This window comes from Ambystoma mexicanum, chromosome 5p (genome assembly GCF_040938575.1).
Source record: "Ambystoma mexicanum isolate Mex_15411 chromosome 5p, UKY_AmexF1_1, whole genome shotgun sequence".
In the NCBI taxonomy this organism is placed as follows: domain Eukaryota; kingdom Metazoa; phylum Chordata; class Amphibia; order Caudata; family Ambystomatidae; genus Ambystoma; species Ambystoma mexicanum.
Window position 1 is genome coordinate 981730547 of NC_090930.1, and position 25021 is coordinate 981755567.

General features: G+C 49.5%; 1 protein-coding gene across 4 annotated transcripts in view; it reads right to left on the reverse strand.

The window, feature by feature from the left end:
* Positions 1-25021, reverse strand: part of RPP40 (ribonuclease P/MRP subunit p40) — an 872477-nt gene that overhangs the window by 587827 nt on the left and 259629 nt on the right. For all 4 annotated transcript variants that reach the window (XR_011274228.1, XR_011274227.1, XM_069613449.1 and 1 more), the window contains exon 4: positions 17106-17201. Coding sequence is in view for 2 of the 4 variants with exons in the window: in XM_069613449.1 (XP_069469550.1) it covers positions 17106-17201 (96 nt within the window). In the remaining 2 variants the exon portion in view is untranslated. The remainder of the gene's footprint in view (positions 1-17105; positions 17202-25021) is intronic.

Sequence of the window (25021 nt, forward strand, 5' to 3'; positions counted from 1 at the left end):
CACTGTTAAAGATGGTAGTGTTGCCGAGGTTGTTACATTCTTTTGGGAATATACCATACATGATACGCAAGCGATTCTTTGTTAAACTTCAGACCATATGTAGAGGGTTCATATGGCATAATACCAGGAATAGAATAGCCCTGTGGAAACTGCAGAACATGCATGAAAAAGGGGGCATAAAATTGCCCAACTTTGAGGTCTATTATCTGGTCAGCCAATTACAATGTGTGGCTCAGTGGTTAACGGAAGACTCAACAGCGGAGCCCAGATTGTTGAGATCTGTATGTGTTCCGTTCTTCTTGAAAGAATGGACATGGCTGCCAAAACTAGAGCTAAAAGGGTGCATGAGGATGTCAGAACTAGGTTGGAAGATGTGGCACAAGGCTTGCCAGGCCATGTAGAATCCGACCCCGTGTTCTCCGCAAGTGCCGCTAGTGGCACTGACCGGTGGGGACGAGCAACTGAGGAAGATGATACGAATGCACTGGGAACCAGTGGGCATTGCACCGCTAGGAGATGTATGGCATGATGGGAAGATAATGGAATTCAACGTATTGGTAGAAGAAACGGGTCTACACTTAGAGCAGTATATTACCTACACTAGATTGATACGGCGGGTGAAAGAGACATGGTCCGAGACAGGGCTGGAAGACCAACCCGACACGGCCATAGAAACAATTTATGACATCTCAGAGGGATGGTGGGGGCATGAGGTCTCTCGAATCTATGAACTGCTGATGTCTAGGGTGGGAAAGGAAGTGACCCAGCTGAGACGCGATTGGGAAGAGGAAGCCTGGGAACCCATGAATGATGGGTTGTGGGAGAGGGTCCAGAGGTGCCATAAAAAAGTGTCTATGAATGCAAGGCTACAACAGATCCACCTATATGTTACCCACAGAGCATACATGACCCCCCCCCCCCAGAGGATTTCACGATTTAGGAGCGCAGAAATACAAACATGTCCCAAATGTGGGGAAGTGAATGCAGGGATGATACATGTGTTCGGGCATGCCCAGAAATTGGGAAATTCTGGGGAGAAGTAGCCCACCGCTTAACCGAGAAGGGGATCACGCTAGATGTGGAATCCGTATGGGCATGCATGGTAGGGTTTTTTTTCTAGTCCGCGCAAACTGAAACATGTGAGTAAACTCAAGGACTTGGCCTGCATACTTGCCAAGTGCAGAATTGCCCTGAGCTGGAAAGCAAACAATAGGCCAAAAGTAGAAGTCTGGTGGCACAACCTCCTGAAATGGGCAGAGGCGGAAACGGTGGTATGGAATGAAGCAGCCGATAGGGGGAGAGATGAGGAAACTGGAACTATGATTGCCTGGAGACACTTAGTGGCCAGACTGCCTGGGTCCTCCCAGGCCTGACCAAGTGAACATGATTCCTCCGGGAGTATAGAGGGGGCGGTATTCCAAGAGGCAACAACGGTGGAGGGCGAAGTGGAGTAGGCTTGAGTTAAAGGGGGGTGGGGAATGGGGAGGCAGGGGATGTTTTGTGATATTGTACATGATGCTTGAAGTTATATGACATGCACAGTGGGGTTTGTTTTGTTGATTGGTTGTTGTAAAAACTAATACAAATTGTTTTTAAAAAAAGAAAATTTCATTTGGTATAAAAAGTGTTTGGCCGAAGTAAAGAAGGACAACCAGGAGTAGAGGGAAAAACAAGACGTATTGTAATGACCACTCTTGTGTTTAGACAGTAGATACAGTGGATATAGTGGATTTTGTCTGGCCATTTTTTAAGAAAGGAATTATTGTCTGTTAAATGTACTAGTTTTGATACTGTGCTTCAGATTTACTAACCCCACAGATGCAATATATATTTAAATGTGTTATTGAAGAACTTAGTATTAGATTGATGTTTGTAAATACATTTTAAAAAGAGCATAATAGATTAAATGATTAGTTGAAAGTTTCATTCCACACTATCGTGTGTTCACTCCAATGAAGATAGCGCCTTACCCAGATTGTTATGTGATTTTAGGGATTTATGCATCCCAGGAATGATCCCAGTGTGGTTATTGTGAGAGACCCGAGTGACAAGTGAAATTAGGCAATGGAAGCAAAGGTTCAAGAAAGAATGAAGAGTTCTGACATGTCCAGGGGCACTCTGAAATCCCAGATGACTGCACGTATTAATTTACACCTCAGGCAAAACCCCTTTAAACCTACATGCACCCCAGAAACTTGCCCAATCCCCAGACAGCACTGCCCACACTACACAGATGAAATCCATGTATCCTATTACCCCAAAGGGGGAGCGACTACACTATGAAAGTCTGCCAGCTCAGTCTGGTAGTGTGGGGCATTTGAGAATGAGCTGGAGGGAGGTGCTTGGATGAGGTCAGTCAGCTAAAGAGTTGAGCTCGAGGAGAAGGGTTGGAGGAGTGAGCTGGAGTTCTGTGGGAGAATATCAATAAGAGAGGAGGGAGAAGAGAACATCTGGTGGAGACAGTTGAACGAAAAGTACAAAAGAGTATGAAGAAGGAATTGGTAACATCTGAGTGAGGAGGTTGGAGGAGAAGGATTATCTGGTATGAAAGAAGCGAGAATTTTGGAGGTAATAGAACAATTACCCTCTGGGGAGCAGGAAGAAGAAAACCTAGAAGGGGAGAAAACCACATAACAACCTAAGAAGACAGCAGGACGACAGGTAACAACCCCATAAATATTAAGGGCAGGAAGGTTCGGTTGACCCAGGTCAGTCCAGGGCAGACTTCAGAGGTGGGAGGAGGTATGAGACAGTGCGTTCACACCGAGGATCTTCTGGGAATCAGAAAGGAAGGATCCTAGTAGGAAGGTCAGGTGAAAGCAGAGTCCCTGAGCCTGTTCCCCAGGCACTGGTAGAGCAAAGCATTGTGAAAGACGATCCAACTGTACCTCAAACCTTTGCAGGATACCTTTGACAGTTTGGGGCATGTGGACCTTAGGTGGCTTCTTCACAGAGGAAGATGGTTGGGGAACCCTGAAAACCTGCAACAAAAGGTCAACTACTAGACTTTGGAGTGGGACCAGGACGAGCCTGGAACTTAGTGACTATTATATCACGATTCAATAGTGGAGAATTATTCCGACATTCTATTGTTATGTAAATAAAACCTTGGCATCTTGAAAATATCCTTCTAGATGCATCTTTGAGCTACCAATCATGCTGTCTTGTGACAATGCTAATGGCAGGATGTATGCAATTTAGCTCTGTTTGAACTAATCTGCACACATTATCAGTGAAGAACACTGTAGACTGTGCAGTTTCCCCATGGGTCTATAAAAAAATAAAAATAAAGAATATGTAGCCCCCACGTCTGGGCTATCGTGGTGTTTTATTGTTATACACATTTCTGAACTTTGCAGGATAATCAATTGTATAGCTGATCTTAACCTCTGTGGTCTTTTGCAGAGTCAAACTGGTATCTAGCGCTTTGCAAACCTAAATTGAAACCTGACAAGAATCTGAGGAGAGACGTCTCACTGGATATAGCTCTGGTTCCCTTTTCAGCCTACAGGATTAAAACATTGAAAGTTGAACGGTCGGGCTATGATGGAAGATGGGCCCATATATGGTTCACTCTTTCTACAAAAGTGCTTGGAGAGGCTGGAGTTGGGTAACAACAATGTGTAAATAAACTGTTTGAGTTTGACTGTTCCTGTCCCTTCTCTCAAGCCCATTATTTTACATGCTGTTCCCCCAGAACAGCCTTCGAGATCTTTAGCCTTTTCAAGCAACAGCATTATCTTTTTGACATCCTGTTCATGTTTTTGATAGGTCTTCCAAAACATACATTTTTTCAATGCCTCCTTAGGTTTACATGTCTTTATATCGAAAATGTTATAGTGAAATAAACATATTGAGAATTTTAAAATGAAAACCTTTATATCGAATGCATTTTTTTACCCCCTTTTACCATCCTTAAAAATCCAGTCCAAAGGTTTCCCGAAAAAATGTAACCCTTTACCCCACAAAATGCATTCAGTATAAAGGTTTTCGTTATGAAATACTCTATATATGTTTCTTTCACTATAAAATGTTCAATATAAACACTGCATACCCTTCCTTAGTGCAGTCTGCAAGCACACCATGCCATGTTTGGACGTTTGATGAAGGCCCAACTTTGAGGATGGGAAATAAGTAAGAGGGACTCTGTGCAATGGGGGAATCAATCAAATCCATGATTCCGGCTGTAGAGCAGGTGTATCGGCGATCCCCCAGAACCCATCCTTATTTTCCATTCTCTGCATTCAGGCCACCTGCGTTCCCCCAAATAACATAGCTAAAAGTAATTTAGACAGTCAAAGGTTCACCCCTTGATCAAGGTTTGCAAATATGACTCCCAAGCACTGAGCAGATAATCGGGAGAATGACAAGCAGGCGAACATTGTCTGGGGAATTGACTGCAGTCAGGGGAGCTTTGGCTCGAGTGTTAACTTAAGCTCTGCCCATTTCCTGACCGGAAAGCTTTAAACAGTGTCAGACAGATATCACTATTGTGGTGGTATCAGAATCAGTGGAATATTTTTGCCAATGCACCCTACTACACCCCTTTGCCAATGGGGGAAAGAAAACTGCCAAACATTGAAGCATTAACCCACGTGTGTGCCAAATCTGTAAAACTGTGCATGGTTCATAAACCACAAAAGAGCTGCACACCCTGCTACACACAGGAAAAAGTTGGTGTAAAAACAGGAATCGCTGCTGTCACCTGCAGCAAGGCAACAGAAGGGCTAAAATCCGAAAATGCCCTTAGAAATTCAGTCATTTTCCCAGTAAATTATGGAAAGGAAAAGTGTGCTGAAATCATAGATTCTCCAGGCAGTCAGAGGAATCCAGGCCTCACTGCCTGACAGCTGCTTAAGGAAATTAGTTTTCAAACCCAGTTTAAAGGGGTTTCTTTTTCTGGAAGAAATTGCAAAATGCGCCTATTTAAAGCATGTTTGTGAAGGGCTTAATTATTTTATATGTCCAAATCCCTTATAAACTGTGCTTATTTTATATGTGTTAAAGAAAAGACTTTATTGTGAATTTTACAGTAAACCAGTTGAAGTAACTGCTTAATTCTGATTGGGCAGTGCATGGCCCGGGAAAGTTGACATCTCAGCTTGACACTCCCTTGAAAACAGGAAGCCTAATGGGTCCTGCATAATGACAACAAGGGGCACAATGAGACCGCATTAGATATTCTTCTGGGGCTGAGCCAAGAACAATGGCAAGCTGCCCAACTGATCTCTACAGGGGAGTTTCCCTCTCCAGGAAGGGAACACACCCCCTGATCAAAGGACCGTGACAGCTGTTGCCTGTGAAGGGGAGGTAAAAAGAAAAAAAAACTACTGGGACATTTTAAAGCCTTATTTGTGATTAAAGTTGAAAATCTTTAACCGAGCAACCGAAAGAGCGATACATCTGACAATTGGTAGACATTAACCTAATTTCAGGCTTTTGATTTGAAGACATTGATGAAACCTGTACCATCTAAGGACCCAAAGTTACAAAAGAATTCTCATTGTAGCAGAACGATTAATGTTGCAAACTTAAGATTGTATGTAAATTATACACTGATAAGCGCCCAGAGATGTACCGAAGTAGAAATTATTAATCCAAACTGTTATGGTTAAAATTGATAAAAATCAGTAGAATGACAAAGACAGTGTTAGGCAGAAACCTGTGCAGTTCCCTTAGGGACCACTGCAAAAAGCTTAAGACTACATGTGTTGGCAGTAAACCCAATTGGTAGCAGTCTGTACCACCCAGATTTACCTGGTAGCTGTGGCTGAGCAGCCAGACTTCTCTCAAGAAGAGTTAGACAGTATACAGCGTATACAAGATAGGTACCAAAATACAGTAGCACAAGCAAACACTGACCAGAGCTTTTGGTATCAAGTATAGAATGATTTATTTAAAGACACACTTAGAAACACTCTAGCACTATTATTGTAAGCAAGTTCAAAAACACAGTCACTATTAATATATATACATCCCTTATTCCTTATTAGACAAGTCTTAGTTAACACCACTTATTTCCAGACAGAGGTGAGCGCTTAACTAAAGATGGCACTCCAATAAGTTAAGAAAAAGGGAGGGAAAAGGCAGAAATTAGAAACAGCACACAGCACAATACTTTAGAAGCACTCAGCAAGGCAGGAAAGTCAAAGTCTACTTGTGAGCAAAAAGTTCAGAGGCCAGGCTCCCTCTTGGAGAGAGTAGAACACCAATGCACCCAAGATCACACAGTTTAAAAGACTTGGAGAGTCTTGCAGAGAGTTTAAAAAGGAATCAGTTCAGCTCAGAAAAGTTCAGTTAGCCAGCCTAGGGCCAACCCAAGTGGTAAGCTGAGGATTTAAGAGACACCCCACACAGACCATTGCAAGGGAGGCCAGGCGGACACAGTACCTTGAAAGTGGAGAGAATCCTCCAGCCGGGGCAGTTGTTCCTGGCAGCGGGTGCAAGTCACAGCGTCGTCCAGAGGAAGAGATGGTCTCGACGTGGAGGAAAGCTGAAGGTCGTTGCACTGCCAGGGAAGAAACCAGCCGCAGAGTTCTCCGGTTAAAAGATACTACCCTTTTATTCGCGGTAGTGGAAAAACGTGGTATCCCGATTGCCGGGGTGCTTGGCACAGGCCAGGCGGCCACAAGATGATCCGGGAAGGCGAAAAGGCGGGCAAACTGGTTATCCCCACCAGTCAAAGGAAGAAGACTCTTCGGGATGAAGATTTCCTCCGTCGTTGGAATAAGTGGTGAGTCGCATCAGCAGGGCTCCACCGGTGGGGTCGTCGTTGCAGGTCGGCTCAGCTTCTCCCTCTTCGGATTCTTTGGTCCTGTGGCGACGTCTGAAGTCCCAGTCCCCAAAGCCCTGCTTTTATGCAGAAAGAACAAGTTACTTTCCTACCTGGTAATGTTCTTTCGATGGGATGGTCCGACGACGCATTCCATATCTATGACATGTAATGTCCACAGCTGTGCTGCTTCGGAAAATCTTCGGCGTCTGCGTCCTGCGTCGATGACATCGATGCGCCGTCCCCGAGGACCTCCTCCGACGGCACCCGATGTGATAAGTAGGACGCACGACGCCCGTAGCCTCAGTTGTAGTTTTTTCCCCCAGAACATGTGCCACCAGTTTTCTGCCAGTCGGACACACAAGGCCTTGCGGAACGCAAGCTGCAATCGCAAAAGAAATTCTGCAGCCGGGAATGTAGGGAGGGAGCGATATGGAATACGTCGTCGGTCCATCCCATCGAAAGAACGTGACCAGGTAAGAAAGTAACTTATTCTTCGAGGGGATTGGGTCCTCCGACGTATTATGACAGACTCCCAAAGCAGCACCAAGCAAGGAGGTGGGAAAAGAATTTAGAACACAAATTTAGCATGCCCAATCAAATTGCGGGATAAAGGACTGCCTTGCCAAAGGCCATATCCTGCCCTCTGATGGAATCGAGGGAGTAGTGACGTACAAAAGTATGTACTGAAGCCCAGGTGGCTGCATCACAGATGTGATGAATAGGAACACCCCTCTGCAGGGCAGTAGACGCAGCCACGCCCCTTGTAGAATGGGCTCCGCAGGCCAGCCGGAGGGTCCTTACCCGCCATGCGGTAACACTCGGGGATAGCTAAAATAATCCAACGAGACAAAGTCTGTTTCGTCACAGCTTGTCCCAAACGCTTTCCAGCGTAACCAATGAAAAGTTGATCGTCCACTCTGACCCGGGACATGCGCGAAATATAAAAGCTCAATGCTCTCCTAGGATCAAGCCTATGGAGCCTCTCCTCTTCCTTACCAGGATGTGGAGGAGGATAGAACGCCGGAAAAACAACCTTCTGGCTCAAATGAAATTCCAAAATCACCTTCGGAAGAAAGGAAGGATGAACTCGAAGGACAACCCTGTCCTTATGAAACACAGTGAAGGGTGGCTTAACTGAAAGTGCCTGTAACTCACTCACTCTGCGAGCAGAAGTAACCGTAACCAAAAACACAGTATTCAGAGTTAACAGTCTCAAAGGGCAAGAATGCAAAGGCTCAAACGGAGCACCCATAAGAAACATAAGAACAAGGTTCAAATCCCAGCCGGGCACCAGAAAAGGTGACGGAGGAAACACAATAGTGAGCCCTTTCAAAAACTGAGAAATTAAAGGAATCTTAAAATAGGAACATTCTTCAGACGAGCGCTTAAAGATGGACAGCGCCACCAGGTAACCTTTAATGGTCCCCACTTGCAAGCCCCTGTGGGCCAAAGAAAGCAAAAAAGACAGAACCATGGGAATGTCACACTCAAAGGATCCACATTCTTAACTCTGCACCAGTCGCAGAACTTTCTCCAACGGCAACGGTACAAAGACTTTGTTGCCGGCCGCCTGGTCGAGAGCAACACCTCCATCACGTCTTCAGGGAGGTCCCAATCCTTATACCTCAACCTTTCAGAAGCCAAGCGTGAAGGTTGAGGGATCTGACCTCTGGATGGAGAACCTGACCCCCCCTCCCGTGAGAGCAGATCGTCTCGGTAGGGAAGACGACGTGGAGGGCAGATGGACAAGTCGAGAAGGTCAGGGTACCACGTCCTCCGGGCCCATGCCGGAGCAATGAGGATCATCCGGGAACCGAACCTCCGTAACCTCCGCAGCACTTGCGGGATGACGGGGACTGGAGGAAACACGTACAGCAGTGGGAAGGACCACTCCACCACAAACACGTCTCCTAAGGCTCCTTTTGGAGGAAATTCCCGCAAGCCTGAACCTTTCACACTTCCGGTTGACACTGGAGGCGAAGAGATCCACTTGAGGGGTCCCCCAAAGGGCGAAGATCTCCAGGAGAATCTCCTGAGCCAGCTCCCACTCGTGAGAGATCGTGCTATGCCTGCTCAGAGCGTCCGCCGTCTCGTTGTCGTCTCCGGCCAGATGAACAGCCAAGATCGAAACTTCCTGCTGGATGGCCCAGAACTCGAGCTGCATCGCCTCCCTGCACAGAGGAAGTGACCCTGCCCCCCCCCTTTTTGTTGAGGTAGTGCATGGCCACCGTGTTGTCCGTTAGAATCACGACACTCTTTCCTCGCACATTCGGCAAAAAAGCCTTCAGGGCAAGCCTGACGGCCCTCAGCTCCAACAGATTAATATGGAGTCTGGACTCCGACGGGATGCGTCCGTCACGATCGTCACCTCCGGCCAGGGCAGCCAAAATAGGACCCCCTTCATCAGATTGCCTTCGACGGCCCACCACAGAAGGTCCTGGGCGACCGAGGGCGGCACCTGAACAGGGTCCGACAGCCTGCCGGAGGACTGAGACCACTGCATCTTGAGTGCCCACTGCAAAGATCTCATCCGCAGACGAGCCTCTGGCACCAGAAGAATGCAGGATGCCATGAGGCCGAGCAGTCTCAAGAACTCGGACGCTGGGAGATTCTGCGCAAGCTGAAACTTGTGCACCATCTGCTGAATGTGAAGAGCCCTCACCTGGGGAGGAAAACACTTCCCAGGGATGTGTCGAGCACTGCTCCGATGTACTGGAGCCGCTGTGTTGGTGTCAAATGGGACTTCTTTAAATTGAGGGAGAAGCCCAGCTTGTGAAGGGAGTGGCAGGTGACGGACAGATGATCCAGGACTTGCTCGGGAGAGCTCCCCCTGATCAACCAATCGTCCACATAGGGGTAGACGTGAATCCCTCCCTTTCCTGAGATGCGCTGCCACCACCACCACCATGAGCTTGGTGAAAACCTTCAGGGTGGAGGTCAATCCGAACAGCAGGACCCGAAACTGAAAGTGCGAGTCGCCAACCGCGAACCTCAGGTACTTCTTGTGCTTGGGATGGATCGGCACATGGAAGTAAGCGTCCTTGAGGTCGAGAGACACCAACCAGTCCTGAAGTTGAAGGGCCTGGAGGACTTTGACAGAGAGTCACCATCTTGAACTTGTCCTTCCTGAGGAGTTTCTTCAAACCGCGCAAGTCCATGATGGGTCTCAATCCCCCGTCTTTCTTCGAAATCAAAAAATAAGGGGAATACCATCCCTTGTTCCTCTCCGCTACAGGCACCAGTTCTATGGCGCCTTTCTCCAGCAGGGCTTGAATTTCCTGCGCAAGGAGCAGATCCGGACTCTTCAAACAGAGGTTCCAAGGTGGATTGTCGTGAGGCCTCTGCCGAAAGGGAAGACAGTAGCCGTGAGTTATGATCTCCAGAACCCACACATCTGAAGTAATGGCTTGCCACTCTACAAGATGCTGCGCCAGCCTTCCCCAAACTGGCGAACCATGGGACCTGGCATCCATTTCTGTCCCCTAGGACGAAAAGGCGGAGGTTGTCGAACTGCAGCGCCCAACGACTTCGCTGCAGCTTTGGAGCTCTGCAACCTCTCAAGGCTCTCGTCAGCCTTGCTGCCAAAAAGATGTTCCCTGTCAAAGGGCATGTTGAGGAGCCGGGCCTGCACATCAGGAGCAAACCCTGACTTCCGCAACCACGCAAACCTGCGTATCACGGTGCTCGCCACCATGGACCGGCTGACGCAATCTGCCATGTCAAAACGCGGCTGAACGGCCTCACACATAGCATCCTTGCCATCCTGAACCATGGCAAGGAAACCATCCCGTTCATCCCTTCAGGAATATGTTCAGCCACCAAGGAAACACTGTTCCACAGAGTGTGCGTGAAACGAGACAAGGCACAAATGGAGTTGGCTGCCTGAAGCGCCATACCCCCTGCAGAAAACACTTTCTTCGCCCAGCCGTCAAAACGCTTGTCGTCCCCATAAAGAGGGATGGTAGGGTACAACGCCTGCTTTGCCGGAGCCGTAGCCGCCTGCAGCACCAAACTCTCGGGAGTAGGGTGCTTGGACAAGTAGCATGGGTCACTACTGGCTGGGCGGTATTTTCGCTGCAAAGACTTGCTCAATGCCGGGAGACTCTCCGGAACAGTCCAAGCCGCTGCCACCCTTCTTTGCAGAGCCATATGGAATGGCAGTACCAGGTCAGTTGGTGGACCAATGTCGAGGATATCCGTAAGGTCATCCTGAATAAACTCCCCTGGAGGAGCAGACCATCCTAAGTACTCGGTGACCTGTGACATAAGTCGCCGGTACGAAGAATCGGCATGAGTGCCAGGCTCAGGCCTACAAAACTCCACCTCCGGAGAGGTGTCCAGCCCACTAGCATCATGCAGGGACTGCCTCAGGTCCTCAAACTGGCTATGGCCTGAGAGAATCTCGTCAGGCACCGTGTCAGGCACCATGCCATCATCAGAGCCCTCATCCACCTCTGAAATGAATTCCAGATGGCGGTAAGAAGGCACAGAACTGGAACCAAAGCCATGCTTGACCTTGGCCAGAGCCTTCCTAGGTGGTTCCCGTGAGCCACGGGTTACCCCCGTCAACACGGCCCCGAAAGGCGTCGAGTGAATCGGCGTCGACGACAGACACGGCGCCGACAGCATCGACAGCGTCGACACGGGCCTCGAGGTAGGAGCCCGGAGCGTGTCCCTCGACATCCTGGGCACCGAAGGTGTCGACAGCAGACACGGCGCCGACAGCATCGACAGCTTCGACACGGGCCTCGAGTGAGGAGCCCCGAGCGTGTCCCTCGACATCCTGGGCACCGAAGGCGTCGACGACTTCTTCGGAGTCGGAGCCTCGAGAGAGTCCGTCGACGACCTCGTGCCACAGGTGTCGACGTCTTCCTCGAAGACTTCACAGGGTCACGCGGTCTCGAGCGCGCCGAGGGCCGGGACCTGGACTGGACGCTTCCGGGAGTGCCTCGAAGAGGCAGAGGAGTGGGGAGACCGACTCTGGGAACGAGACCCACTGGACTTCCGACGACGACGCGTAGAGTCGCCCCTCGAGTCGTCCGTCGAAAGCCCTGCAGACCTCGACTTCCGGGGCTTGGACACATTACCTACCGATAACTTCTTCTTGCACTCCCGCAAGGCTTTGGACAATTGCTTTTCCTCTCGTCGACGGACCATATGGAATGAAGAGTTGCTGCGTAGATCTGAGTTGTTGAGTCCGATGAAGGTAAAATTTTAGAGCTCTCTTCACGTCCAAGGTATGGAGGGCTTTTCCGCAGCCGATGAGGGGGTCGCAAAAAAGGTAGGCAGGACAATGGACAAGTGTTTATGATAAGCCGTAGGAACCTTTGGGATGAAACGAGGATTAGTTGACAGAACCACTTTGTCTTTAAAGAACCTTAGGTACGGCGGGTCTACGACCAATGCTTGCAATTCTAAGAGGCGCCTAGCTGATGTTATAGCTATTAGAAAAGCCAACTTCCATGACAAGAACTTCATCGACGATGTGGCCATTGGTTCAAAGGGTGCTTTCATTAACCCTGCTAGCACCACATTAAGACTCCACGTTGGTGGAAAGCGTTTAATCGGCGGGAATGTTCGGAACAGACCCCTCATGAAGTGTTTCACCAGTCTGTCACTAAACAAGGGAGACGACTGCCTCTTCCTCGTGAACCTAGAGATGGCCGCCAGGTGTACTTTTATTGATGCAAAAGATAACCCGCTCTTCGCCAGGTGTAGCAGATACGCTAGAAGTTGCTCTGAAATTACCCTTAGAGGTTGCACTTCCGGCTGTCCTTGACACCACGTAAAGAACCTTCTCCACTTACATGCGTACGACTTGTTGGTGGAAGGGGCCCGTGCTGCCTGCAGGATTCTCCGACAATCCGACGAAATGCTAAAGGCACCAAATTCCGAAGAGCCAAGCTGTGAGATTAAGACTGTCTGGATTGTGATGCCACACTGTTCCTTCGTCCCGGGACAGGAGATTGGGTACCTTCGGAAACGTTATCGGTTGTTCTATTGACAGGTGAAGCAGTTCGGAAAACCACGGCTGCCTCGGCCAACACGGTGCCACTAGGATGACCCGGCATCTGTACCTGCGTATCCACTGCAGAGTTTTCCGTATAAAAGGGAACGGGGGAAAGGCGTAGATGAACTTGTCCGTCCACGGGAACGAGAACGCTTCCCCCAGAGAACCTTCCTGTGGCCACCTGCTGGCGTGCAGCTAGCACTTCTTGTTCCTCTTCGTTGCGAAGAGATCCAGCGGAGGCTGCCCCCATTTCTCAAAGACCTTCGACAACTGAACGCTGTCTATCTCCCATTGGTGTATTTGGTCCATTTTTCTGCTAAGTGAGTCTGCTTGCTTGTTCCTTACTCCAGGGAGATGATGAGCTACAATGGATATATCGTGTTTCAGAGCCCAATGCCACACCTTCTGAGCCTCGATGGAAAGGGTTCTGGACCGCGTGCCCCCTTGCTTCCTTAAGTAAAACATTGCCGTCGTGTTGTCTGTCAATATTCTCACTATTGACCCTCTGATGTGCGGCAGGAAAGACTTCAAGGCCCAGCGCACTGCTCTCAGTTCCAGAACGTTGATGTGCAGGAGTGACTCCCTCCGGGACCATCGACCTTGCGTTTGTAGAGTGCCCATGTGTGCTCCCCAGCCTGTCAGGGATGCGTCCGTCACTATGGTTAGCCGAACTCCGGCTCCTGTAGGGGTACCCCTCTGGATATATTCAGAAAGCTCTTCCACCACTGAAGAGCTAGCAGGAGCTTGTTGTCATCGACGGTCAGCTTGTCCGACCAGAGCCCCTGGGCCTGCGTCCACCGGTACACGCCAGGAACTCTTGAACCGGCGCCAGTTGCCCACTAGAAGAATGCAGGACGCCATAGCGCCCAGAATCGACACATATTTTCTCACTGATAGTCTGGTATTGATTCTCAGCCGACTTGCCAATCGATTGAGTTTGGTGATTCTGTCGAGGGATGGCTTCACTAACCCTGACTGGGTCTCGAATTGCGCCACCAGGAACACCAAGCTTCTCGCCGGCGTCAACGAAGATTTCTCAAAGTTTACCGCAAACCCCAGCTGTTGTAAAAGTTGCATGGTGGCCTGCAAACTTGTGTGAGTCGACATAGGGGAGGACCCCCTCACTAACCAGTCGTCGAGATACGAGTACACATGATGACCTTGCCTTCTCAGCCAGGCTGCCACCGGGGCCAAACATTTTGTGAACGTTCTGGGAGAGGATTTCAGCCCAAAGGGAAGTTCTGTGAACTGGTAGTGAGTCCGTCCTACCACAAACCTTAGGAACTTTCTGTGTCGCCGACACATTGGTATGTGGAAGTACGCGTCCTGCAGGACCAGAGACGCCAGAAAATCCCCTTCTTGAACTGATCGGATCACTTCCTGGAGCGTGAGCATCTTGAATTTTAGGCTTTTCAATGTCTTGTTGAGATCGCGCAGGTCTAGAATGGGATGCCATTTTCCGTTTGGTTTTTTCACCACAAAGTATCGGGAATAAACCCCTTGACCCTTCTGCGATGACGGAACCAATTCTATAGCTCCTTTTTGTAGCATATGTGCTACTTCCTGCTGCAACACGCTCAGATAGGGTTGAGCTACAAACGCCGGTGGAATGTGCATAGGGTTGCTTTTGAATTACAGGGAATGCCCGTACCTTACTGTGTCCAACACCCACTGATCCGTTGTTATTTGCTCCCATTCATCAAAGCAGTACGATACTCTGCCTCCCAGAACGTTCCGATGCCCGTCATTGCTGGTCCTTGGTCTGCTTATCTCTCGTCGACGAGTAACCTGTTCTCTTCCTGGAGGTCTGGTAGTCCCGGCGTCGTTTTGCCGCTTGAGAAGCCCGTCTGTATCCCTAGGAGGGGTACGCCGGCCTATTGAAGGATCTGTCTCTCGATGCCGAGAATCTGGAGTTTCCCGATGCTCCCGTAAAGGGATGAAAAGACCTGAAACTTCGACCACTCTGGAGGGCACCCAAGGAACGTGCCGTGTCCGAGTCCTCCTTCATGCCCTTCAGGGCCTCGTCCACCTTCCCGCCGAACAGAAGGTCTCCCTCAAAAGACATATCCAGCACCTTGTATTGCACCTCTGGTCTAAAGTTGGTGGATTTTAGCCATGCTTGCCTTCGTAGAGCCACCCCGTTATTCACCTGTTTAAACCCCGATTCTGCGAGGTCCACAGTGATGTTTATAGCATGATTGGAGGCCTCTTCACCTTCCCGGACGCGTAACATCGCCACCTTCTGATGTTCTTCTGGAAGATGCTCCAGCATAGGTGCCAGTCGGTGCCACATCTCTCTGTCATATCTGGCTACTATAGCCAGAGAGTTGGCCGCTTTCACTGTGGTTGCTCCTACCGACAGCACTTTTTTGCCAAAGGCATCCTGTCTTCTGGCCTCATTTTCCGGGGGGGGGTCGTGCACTTGTGCTGGGCCCTCGCCTTTCTCGCCGCCGCCGCTGACACCACCAAAAAGAAAAAGAAAAGTGGCCGAAAAGAAAAAAACAGTCCTTTCTCTCCTCTTCTTGGGCCAACCTGAATTCTGTACACGCTTTGGCCATCATGGCATGAAATGACCCAATGTCGTCCGGGGGAGACGGCTGAGCCGGGCTTCTTGGGGTTTCTCGGATCCCTGGAGGGGGAAAGTGAGACATCCGATAAGCTTCTCCTGTCCGAGTCCGAATCTATCAGTTCTCCCTCCTCGTGGCGTGCAGCTGAGAGGTCTTCACCCACTGGCACTGTCGTGGGGATTGACGGAGGTGGCCCACGAGACGGGCCCGGTTCGTCGATGGTCGACCTGGCCGGAGTTGCTTGAGGTAGCCTCTTGTCCAGTGTCTTCAACAAAGTCTGTAACGTGGATAAAACCTCCAGCGACAAGAGTGACTGCGGATTAAGAAGAGGGGTAGACCCCGGAATGCTGGCTCCCCCGGAGAGAGCCTTGGTAATTCCTTGTAACCCGAGGTCTGCAGGGCCAGGTACTCTCACATCCTCATCTCCCGAGGACACCGACAAGGCCGCCTCTTGCTGCAGCAGGGTATCTGGCAAAACCGGGTCGAATACTTCTGGTCGCCAGGCCTCTTGCGGAATCTACGTCGACGAGGCTAAAGCTGGCCCCGTCGTCGTCGCTGTCACCACCTGCGGTCCAAGAATAGTTGAGACCAATTGTGTCAATGGCAGAGAAGGGGTCGACGACTGCCCTGCCGTCGACGACAGTGGTGGCCGTGTAGGTCCCTGAGGCGTTCCCGCCTTTTCTGAACTTGACCTACGCTTCGCCGCTTCTCGACTCGAGGTCGATCTATGGTGATCGCCCGAGGAGGATTTCGACTTTTCTTTTCTATCTTTCTTCGTCGAAGATGAGGATGACGAGGCTTTCTTCGACGAGGACTCCTTAGAATGGCTTCTTGATGATTCGTTCTCCACCGGTCGTGATTTCTTCACCGGGGGTTCCGACGATGTCGAGCGGTGCGGGGCCCCTGAAGATTTTGACGCTGAGGCCACGCTGCGCGTGGAGCCTTCCTCCGAAGGCGGGTATGACCCCGCTCCATCGTTTACCGGCTTCGATCTTTAAGAGTCTTCTGGGAGAAGCCCTTACATATGTCTCACTTGTCTACCGAATGATGAGGGTGTAGACAATATATGCAATCCATATGCCCGTCCCCCTCATACACTTTCTTCAACCCGCATGTAGCGCACGGGCGGAACAGCGCTTTCCTAGACATCAGGACAAAACTCCAACATCACAACCTTGACAAAATAGTAGACTGCGCAAGGTGATCCCACTACTTTGGAGACGGTTGAAATCTGAAGGGAACCGTGGGGGCGGGGCATTTATACCGCTACGTCCTAGTGGGGCATGCGTAGGTGGCCCCGAAAATGACGTAGATAAAACACAAAAGTGTTGGAAGTTTGTCCTATGGGAAACGGCTTTATAAGTGTACCGAGGGTTCCCAGTCTGTCGACGGGGAATATTCTAAGCATGTGAATCCATGAAAGATCCAATGCTGGAGAAATATATATATATTAAACTTCTGCGTGATTTGAATATTAAATAAATAAATATTTACCTTTACAAACCAGCCTGATTCCTGGTTCAGTGTGACCTGGGGTGTATTTTGAGAAGGGTGTGATATGAGTGGTATACCATTCAGAATATTGAACTTATAGACACAAATAAATAAGGGTTTCATTGCGCACTACATGCTAGGCGAGACCTGGATGTGTGCCTGATTGAAATCCTTAACAAACATGTACAAGCCAGTAGAGGTTATTTACTGTTTTAACCTTAATAAAAAGACATTACAAAAGAAAGGGCATCATACTTACTATATCGCATTGGATTTTTGCCAGCGTAATGAGAGCGTGTACCATCTAATCCAAGTTCTTCATATGTGTCCTTGTCGACTGATAGAATGAGTTTCCCTAAATAGAAACGTATAGCACAAGTTAGCAAACTACTCTTTAAGCTTGCAGATTAATAGTGACTTCTAAATGCTATAACCTTCTGAAATATTATGTGGACCACAAGAAGTGAACTGGCGAGCTTCTTACATTGATTGGATAACAGCCAAAGCCACTCTAATGGTTATCCACAATGTCAATCTCAGTGAGGGAATGAGACTTGGGCTACCTGCTAGATCCTCACTAAATCAAATGAAGCACACTTGACATGTACTCAACCCTAGAGATAAGCAGCACATCAGCCACTTTTACTACCTAAAAATAGGCAAACACTCCCAACAAAGAAAAATGGGGGTAAAAAATACTAACAAAAAAAATATGAAAACTGACACAAAGGAGTCCTCCCCCCACCCCCGTTTCAACCACACAGGTGCCAGAGGCTCTACTATGATTACTCCCTGATCGAAAGAAATAAACATTTATCCTTTAATCTTCATGAATAAGGGAGCAAATAACTCTTTAATATGATATAATATGATATGGCATTTATAACGCGCCTATACACAAGTGTTTCAAGGCGCGACGAGGCAAGGGAGCGGGAACAGAGGGAGACGGAGCCAACAATCTTACTAGGCCAGGGGAAATTGAGATCGCACAAGTGCAGGGGAGAGGGAAAAGTGCATGGGGAAAGGGGGAGGGGCAGTGCAGTACATATGATAATCAGTAAAATAAATAAAAATAAATAAAAATAAATAAAACAATAAATATAAAGCGTGGCCTGCTGGTGGCAAGTGCAAGGGTAAGTGCAGACATCCGGTGTCAAGTGCTGGTAGGGGGCTGTAGGGATACAGAAACAGCCCCGAATGCAAGGGTTACCAGAGGGGCAGTGCAGGTGTGCAACTGGCAGGGAGGGGACCTGGGACCGAGATCAGAGGGTAGTCAGGTAACCAGTGCAGTTTCAGTTTCAGCCAGGAGATCAGCAGGGGAGAGGAGGAGAGAATGCAGAAGCAAAAAGGAAGGTCTTCAGGAGCTCCGGAACCAGATATGGTTCTCCTCAAGTTTCAGAGAGGCAGGGAGGCTGTTCCAGATGGAGGTCCCAGCCGAAGAAAGATCTACCACCAACTTGCTGCTTGGAGAAGCAACTGACCCTCAGGAAGTTGGAGGCGGATGAGCAAAGAGCTCAAGAAGGAAGATATTTAGGAAGAGCGAATTGAAGGTATACACAAAACATTTCTGTTTCAGCATTAACACATTTTTGTATTTGTTTATAAAATATTCATATTGGAACTGGGATTTAATTTTCAACTCCCGGAAAATCATTTTACTCCCAGCTTTAAAATACTACTAGCACTTCAAATTATTATCTGGAGCACTGCATGTACAGATAGCTCTATGAATTTCAGTAAACCTGAGCATTTCTATTAGATGTTCCAAGAATAATGCCCACAGACAAATTAAGTAAAATGGATAAGTAACAGAGTACTGCATCACAAAGAGTAAGACAATGGGAAAACATCACGTGACTCGTAGATAAGGATGGAGATATTATTAAGGGTGAACAACAAATTGGAGTGGGGAATGGCAGAAAGAAGCATCACTCGACGGAAAAAGACAGAAGAACACATCTCTCTGCTAAATCTTGCACTTTCACCAGTGTATGTTTTACGGTATGACCCCAGACAATTGAGTGTGCCTATAAAGTGTGCCAAGGCCAGCTCTCCAGCCTTGTCAAGAGGGGAAGAGGGGGGAATCCAGCAGTTAGCCCCTGCCTTAGTGCCTGCATGATCTACTGCAGTACGCCTTTGTCTCACACCATGCCTGTCAGCTTCCTCAGGCATGGACAGTAATGCACAATTCTTTCCGGAACCTTGGAGACAAATGCACATCAAGCCTCTGGAGAAAGCCCCCCTCCGACTGATAGTTCTACAATTCTACAATTCAAAAGGGCTATTCCCTCCAGGCTGGAGTGCTACAGGACACATACCCTGAAGGGCTGAGCAGGAGTCAGTAGTTGCAGTAAAGATGACAATGGAAAGAGGGTTAGGAAAGCCTATAACAGCACCTAGAATATATAAGGCTATTGGAGGGAAGTTCTTACCATGGGTTAAGACTATTTGTAGTGGTATAAGTTGTCTTGGTAGGAAGAGGAAAAGCAACAGGCTGTGCATCCTAATTACCTGAACAGAAATACCTAAAATAGTGACAAAGCTGTAGCTGGAGTCCCTCCATGTATGGAAGCAACTAAGACTGTTTCTAGAACAAAGCATGCCATGGTGCAGTCCTTTAAATAAGCTCCCTGGCGGTAGACGTGGAGTGTGACCCTCATCAGAGGAAAGTGCCTCCTCACATGGTCGCATTCCGTATGCCATCAAAATAATGTTAAAGAAAAAGGACCCTATCGCGGGGTGACGTACTTCGTGACGCTGCGGTAGGATGAAGGTAGAGTCCCTGTTAGATTCACCGGAGTATCTGGGTGCGGGTCCACCCCATGGCGTTTCCCCTGCTGCTTCCGGAATCGGTAAACTTGAAAGAAGAGGTTTGAATAGGACATCAGTCTGGGTGCCTGTCCTTTTAAACATGTAGCGAGGTTCCTAACAAGGCCTTCACATGTTGATACTTGCCGGTCTCTTGCTTCTTGTTTCAGAGCATATACCGGGTTAGCTCCCTCCCTGCCAATGCAGCCGGCGGAGGAGAGAGGATCAGGGCCTGCAAGCGGGCTGGGCCAAGGAGTGAAATAAATAGACGACACGCTCTCTCTGGCTCGTGCCCGGAACTGCCTGCCTTCCGGCAGGGCGGGCCCTTTATTATTATGCGCCTCACGTCACTGCGCCTGCGGGACGTGAGGCGCACGTAACATTCCTCCTTTTTTCCAAGCAAACACAACAACAGGCAGACACATCTAATCTAGTCCAGCACAGTACTGCACTCTCCACTTTGTCACTTTACCACTCAGTCTCTTAGCCTCTCGGGAGCCTTCAGGGCTGCCCTTAGGTCATACCGACCAGGCCTTGACCGAGGGGCCGTCCCCGGGCCAGTTCCCCCTCCTGGCTCACCTTCATCTTCTGAAGACGCCTCGTCAGATCCTTCAGGTTGTTCCTCGGGCTCTCGACTCAGGGTCGCCTCTCTCTCGTTCCGGTGACTCCAAACGTCTGGTGGCAGCTCTACCTCCACCTGGGACTGCCTGTCTCCATCAGTTCACATTTGTCGGGGCACCCTTTTGAACCACTAAGTGTTCCTGGTGATCGACTGGTACCCTCGTGCCGCTGTCACCATCGTCCCTTCTATTCGGGTCACTGTCCAGGGTACACTGTCAAGCTTGGTTTTTGCGGTGTTTCGCAACACCAAGACATGGTCTCCGACCTGGTGTCCCGACCTTCTTGCGTGCCTCCTGACACTCATGTGTTCGTTTGCTGCCACTCTCCTCCGTTGAGTATGCTCGCTGTCATAGGTGTCTACGCCTCTGCGTGGGGGATGTGGCATGGACGAGTTTATCACTGTTCCATACATGAGGTCCGCCGGAGGTAGACCTGTGGAGCTGTGGTGCGTCACTCGATTGTTCAGACGGAATCTGTATAGATCTACTCTCCAGGGGCTGGCTTGGGCCCTGGATATTCGTAACACCTTGTTGTTGGTCCGCATGAACCTCTCCACATGGGCGTTCGCCTGTGGCCACCTGGGCGTGATGTGGTGAAATTTCATGTGCAAGTCGTCCAGGTATTTCTTGAGCTCCATCCCCTGGAATGGCGGTACGTTATCACTCTTGATCCGTCTTGGCAGGCCATGTGTAGCGAACATTTTTTCGAGTAGAAGTATCACAGTTTCTGCTGCTGTCGAGGATACAATTTCCACCTCTGGTCGTCGATGGCCACCAATAGGTATGTCCCTTCATGAACTGTGCAAAAGTTGACGCTGATTGCATCCCATTTTGATGACCCCCACTCTGCCGACTGTATAGGTTCAGGGTTTGGTGGTGCTCCTGTGATTTGGTAAGGGAGGCAGAATGTGATGATTTGTTCAACCTTGGTATCGATGTGAGGGAACCACAGCCGATGCCGAATACTGGCTTTTGTCTTGACCATTCCCTGGTGGCCTTCGTGTGCCAGCACCACGATTCTGTCCTGCAGGCTGCTGGGGATCACAATGCGGGCTCTGCCCCGGATCAACCCTTCGCTGGTGATAGAAAGATCCTGTTGTACTGGGAACATGCCAGTAAGGAAGTCTCTGGCTGCCGGAGTGCGGTTGTGTACATGGCAGAGGAAAGATTTCCACTTGCCCGGTATGATGGTGTTCTTAATCAAGTCGTAACAGGCGTCATTGTGGGTGGCTTCCACAATGTCTTTGATGCTGACTGCCTTGGGCTTCATGGTGTGAATGATTTGGCATATGTGCTCTTCTGTCTCCTCTGCCTCACTTACTTCTCCTAGGGTGCCAGCCCTCGGGTGCCTGGATAGGAAGTCTTCCGGATTGTCCGTGCCCGCTTGGTAGGCCAACACAAATTCATATTGCTGCAGGTGGAGCAGCCACTTCCCAATTCCGGCCGGAGGGTGTGACGATGACTCGTGAAGATCGGGTAGAGTGGCTTGTATCTGCGTAGGCCCTAAAATTTCATCCATAGAGGTAGATGTGGTAATGGCGCCAGTCCCACAATACTGCTATGGCTTCCTTCTTGATGTGTGAGTACCGCTGTGCAGTTGGTGTGAGGGCACAGGATGCATATTCAATGGGCTCCGTCTCGCCTGTCCGAGATATCTGAACTAGGATGGCCCTGAGGCCGACACAGCAGGCATCGACGTACAATTCAGTTGTTAGTGTTGGGTCATTGTATGCCATTGTTGTTTCGGCTGAGAGGTATGTTTTGATCCGCTCGAGTGCCTCCTGGCAGTCAGGGCTCCAGTCCCATTTGGTGTTCGATCTGGTGAGTTTCCTGAGTGGCTCAGACATTGTTGCCAGCAGTAGGTTGTCATTCCCAAGAAGCTGCGTGTCTCTGTGGGTGTTGTCGGGGGGGGGGGGCCTCCTTTATGTCTGCAACCTTTTGTGGGTCAGCCGACACTCCTGCGCTGTTGAAGATGTACCCGAAAAATCTTATTTCCTCCTTCAGAAACTCGCACCAGCTTGAGGCGACGCATGTGTTCCTACATGTCGTTGGCGTGGATGAGGATGTTGTCACTGACATTCAGCACTCCTGGGATGCCCTCTATTACTTCCTGGATGGCCTGCTGGAGTACCTCTGCCGCTGAGGAGATGCTGAAACTCAGTCTCTTGTACCGGCATAGGCCCAGGTGCGTGGAGAAGGTGGTGATGTACCTTGAATCACGGTGTAGTTTTAACTAGTGGAACCCGGGATTCAGGTCAATTTCCGAGAACACTTTCGACCCTGTGAGGTCTGTTATGATCTCATCTAGCGTGGGGGTGATATGCCGCTCCCTTTTGATTGCTGCATTTGGTAGGAGCATGTCAATGCAAATCCTTACTTTCCCCGGTTGTTTCGGCTTCTTTATTGCCACCATGGGTGAGACCCGGGGTGTTGGTCCTGTGACCTGCTCAATGATGCCAGCCTTTTCGAATTCTCATAGTTCCTTTTCCACCAGGTCTCTCATATGAAATGGGGTCCTTCTGTGGCGTACCGCCCGGGGCTGTACCGCCTGGTCGATGTGAAGCTTTATGAGCTTGCCTTTTAAACAACCAATGCCGTTGAGGATGCCTGGGTACTTCCCCAGGAGGTTGGAGATGTCCGTTGAGTCTATGACGTTGCAGATTAAACAGATTAGTCCTAGGTCCTCCGCGGCATCCCCACTAAGTAGGCATTCAATTCCTGCATTGATAACGTATATCTTTGACTGGAGGACTCCGTCACCCCTGCTTAGTGTCGTTCTGAAATATCCTTCCACTGGTAGTGGGGTTTTGCATCCATAGGCAAACAGAAGTGTGTCGGTTGGACTGAGGCCAGGTCTGGACGCAGTGTCCGGGAACATTGTTGACGGCATTACAATTACTGATGCTCCAGTGTCTATCGTCATCTGCGTCTCCTGGCCCTGTATAGACACAAGGCATCTGCGTCTTCTCTGTCTCTTCGTTGGCTCTGCACTTCTATGCTCAAGTGTTGAGATCAAATAAGACTTTCCTTCCTCTTCTCGTCGTCCAGTTCCTGCATCCTTCGCTGGGTCGCTATTGTCCTCTCCGGATTAGTCTGTCAACGAGTTAGCAGTCTCCACGCAACGCGTGTCCTTTACGTTACTTTATGCTTATAACACGCCGTAAACCCCCGGGCATCAGAGCGCGGGGAGCACAGAGAAGTACCATTTACAGATTGGATCTCGCATATGTTGGCTGGGCCTATCCTGCACTGCGATAGGGCGCTAAGATGTTTCTAAATTATTGGAATCAAAATGTTTTTAGAGCCTTCCTAAAACTAAAGTAGTTTTCTTGTTGTCTTAGGATCGCTGGTAGCTCATTCCAATATTCAGCCGCCTTGACAGGAAAAGATCTACCCTTTCCCGTTGCCCTTTTAGCCACTGGTATATTTAAGAGACCCGTGTCTGCTGATCTTAAGTATCTTCGGGGTGCATACCAGGAGAATTGTTTTTTAAAGTAGGCCGGGGCCTCCCCATAAAGGCATCTATGAACGATTGTCATTGCCTTGAACCTAACTCTGTCCTCTATTCTGAGCCAATGTAATTCTGCTTGCTTCTTCTTCTTGAGGAAGGCTTTAGCTTGTTGTGGTTGGGGTTGTGGGCATTGAGGCTGCCCTGATGATCTGCAGACATGTGCGTAGTTGTCCTTCCACCACATGCCCCTCACGTGGTTCCTTGCACTGGGCAGTTTCTTCTTCCATGACGTGCACCTCTGCACCATCCACACTCGGTGGGGCCCGGGATCCTCGGTTGCCACTGTGGTGAACTGTTCGTGTCATTGAATTCCTCCCTTGGCGGTTGGCGATCTGTGCTATTACCGCTGTCGTTGGCACCAGTTGAAGCTTCTGTAGTGTGGTGCCCATGTGTGCTGCCCTCGCGTGCGACTACTCTCTTTGGTGCCCTTATTCGAGGATTCTGGCTAGGGGAATGCCCTTTTCGCCCAGCACCATTCTGCGCAGTTTCTCGGAGTGCATACCGTTTATGATCTGGCGCCTTATCTCCTTCTAGACGTTGTCGAACTCACAGAAGAGTGCACGTTTTCTGAGTCTTGTGTGGTAGGCGTCCAGTGTTTCCGCCTCCATTTGTACTGTGGTACAGAAGTTAAAGGTTTCGTAGTGCGGGTTCAACTGCGGCATAAAATGTGCTGTGAGGGCATCTTTGGCCAGTTGGTAAATGTCTGCACCATTGCCGATGACCAGCGTGTTGAAAATGCGTAGAACGTCGTCACCCACGTTGAGTGGAAGGTGTGACCTCATCTTCCTGGGCATTGTAATGTCCTTACAGTCCATCGCCATCTCAAACTTCTGGATTCACAGCATCCAGCGGGGTCCCGCTGATGATGGGTCAGTGTAGGGGTTGAAAGGCCCCAACACAGCGTTGGTCCCACCATGAGGTCGAGGGGATAGCGCAGGGGGCGTCAGCGACACATCGATACTAAATGTTGTGCCGGGTCTATGGGTGGAAAGGCCAGTTGCCATGATGTCCCGGTGTTGGAGTTACCACAGCCTGTATATGGGCAGCTATGGACTTCTCCTCACCTCTGTTTCCTTTGCAGTTGGTGTGGCACCGACGATCTAGCCAGCTTCTCCTTGTCCTTATAGGTGGCTCAGTGGTGCTTCCTGTGCTGCCTGGTGTGAGATTCCAGGAGCAGGAGAGGAAGAAGAAAAAAAAATCCCCAGGGACATCCACTGTTTCTGATTATGCTTTGTG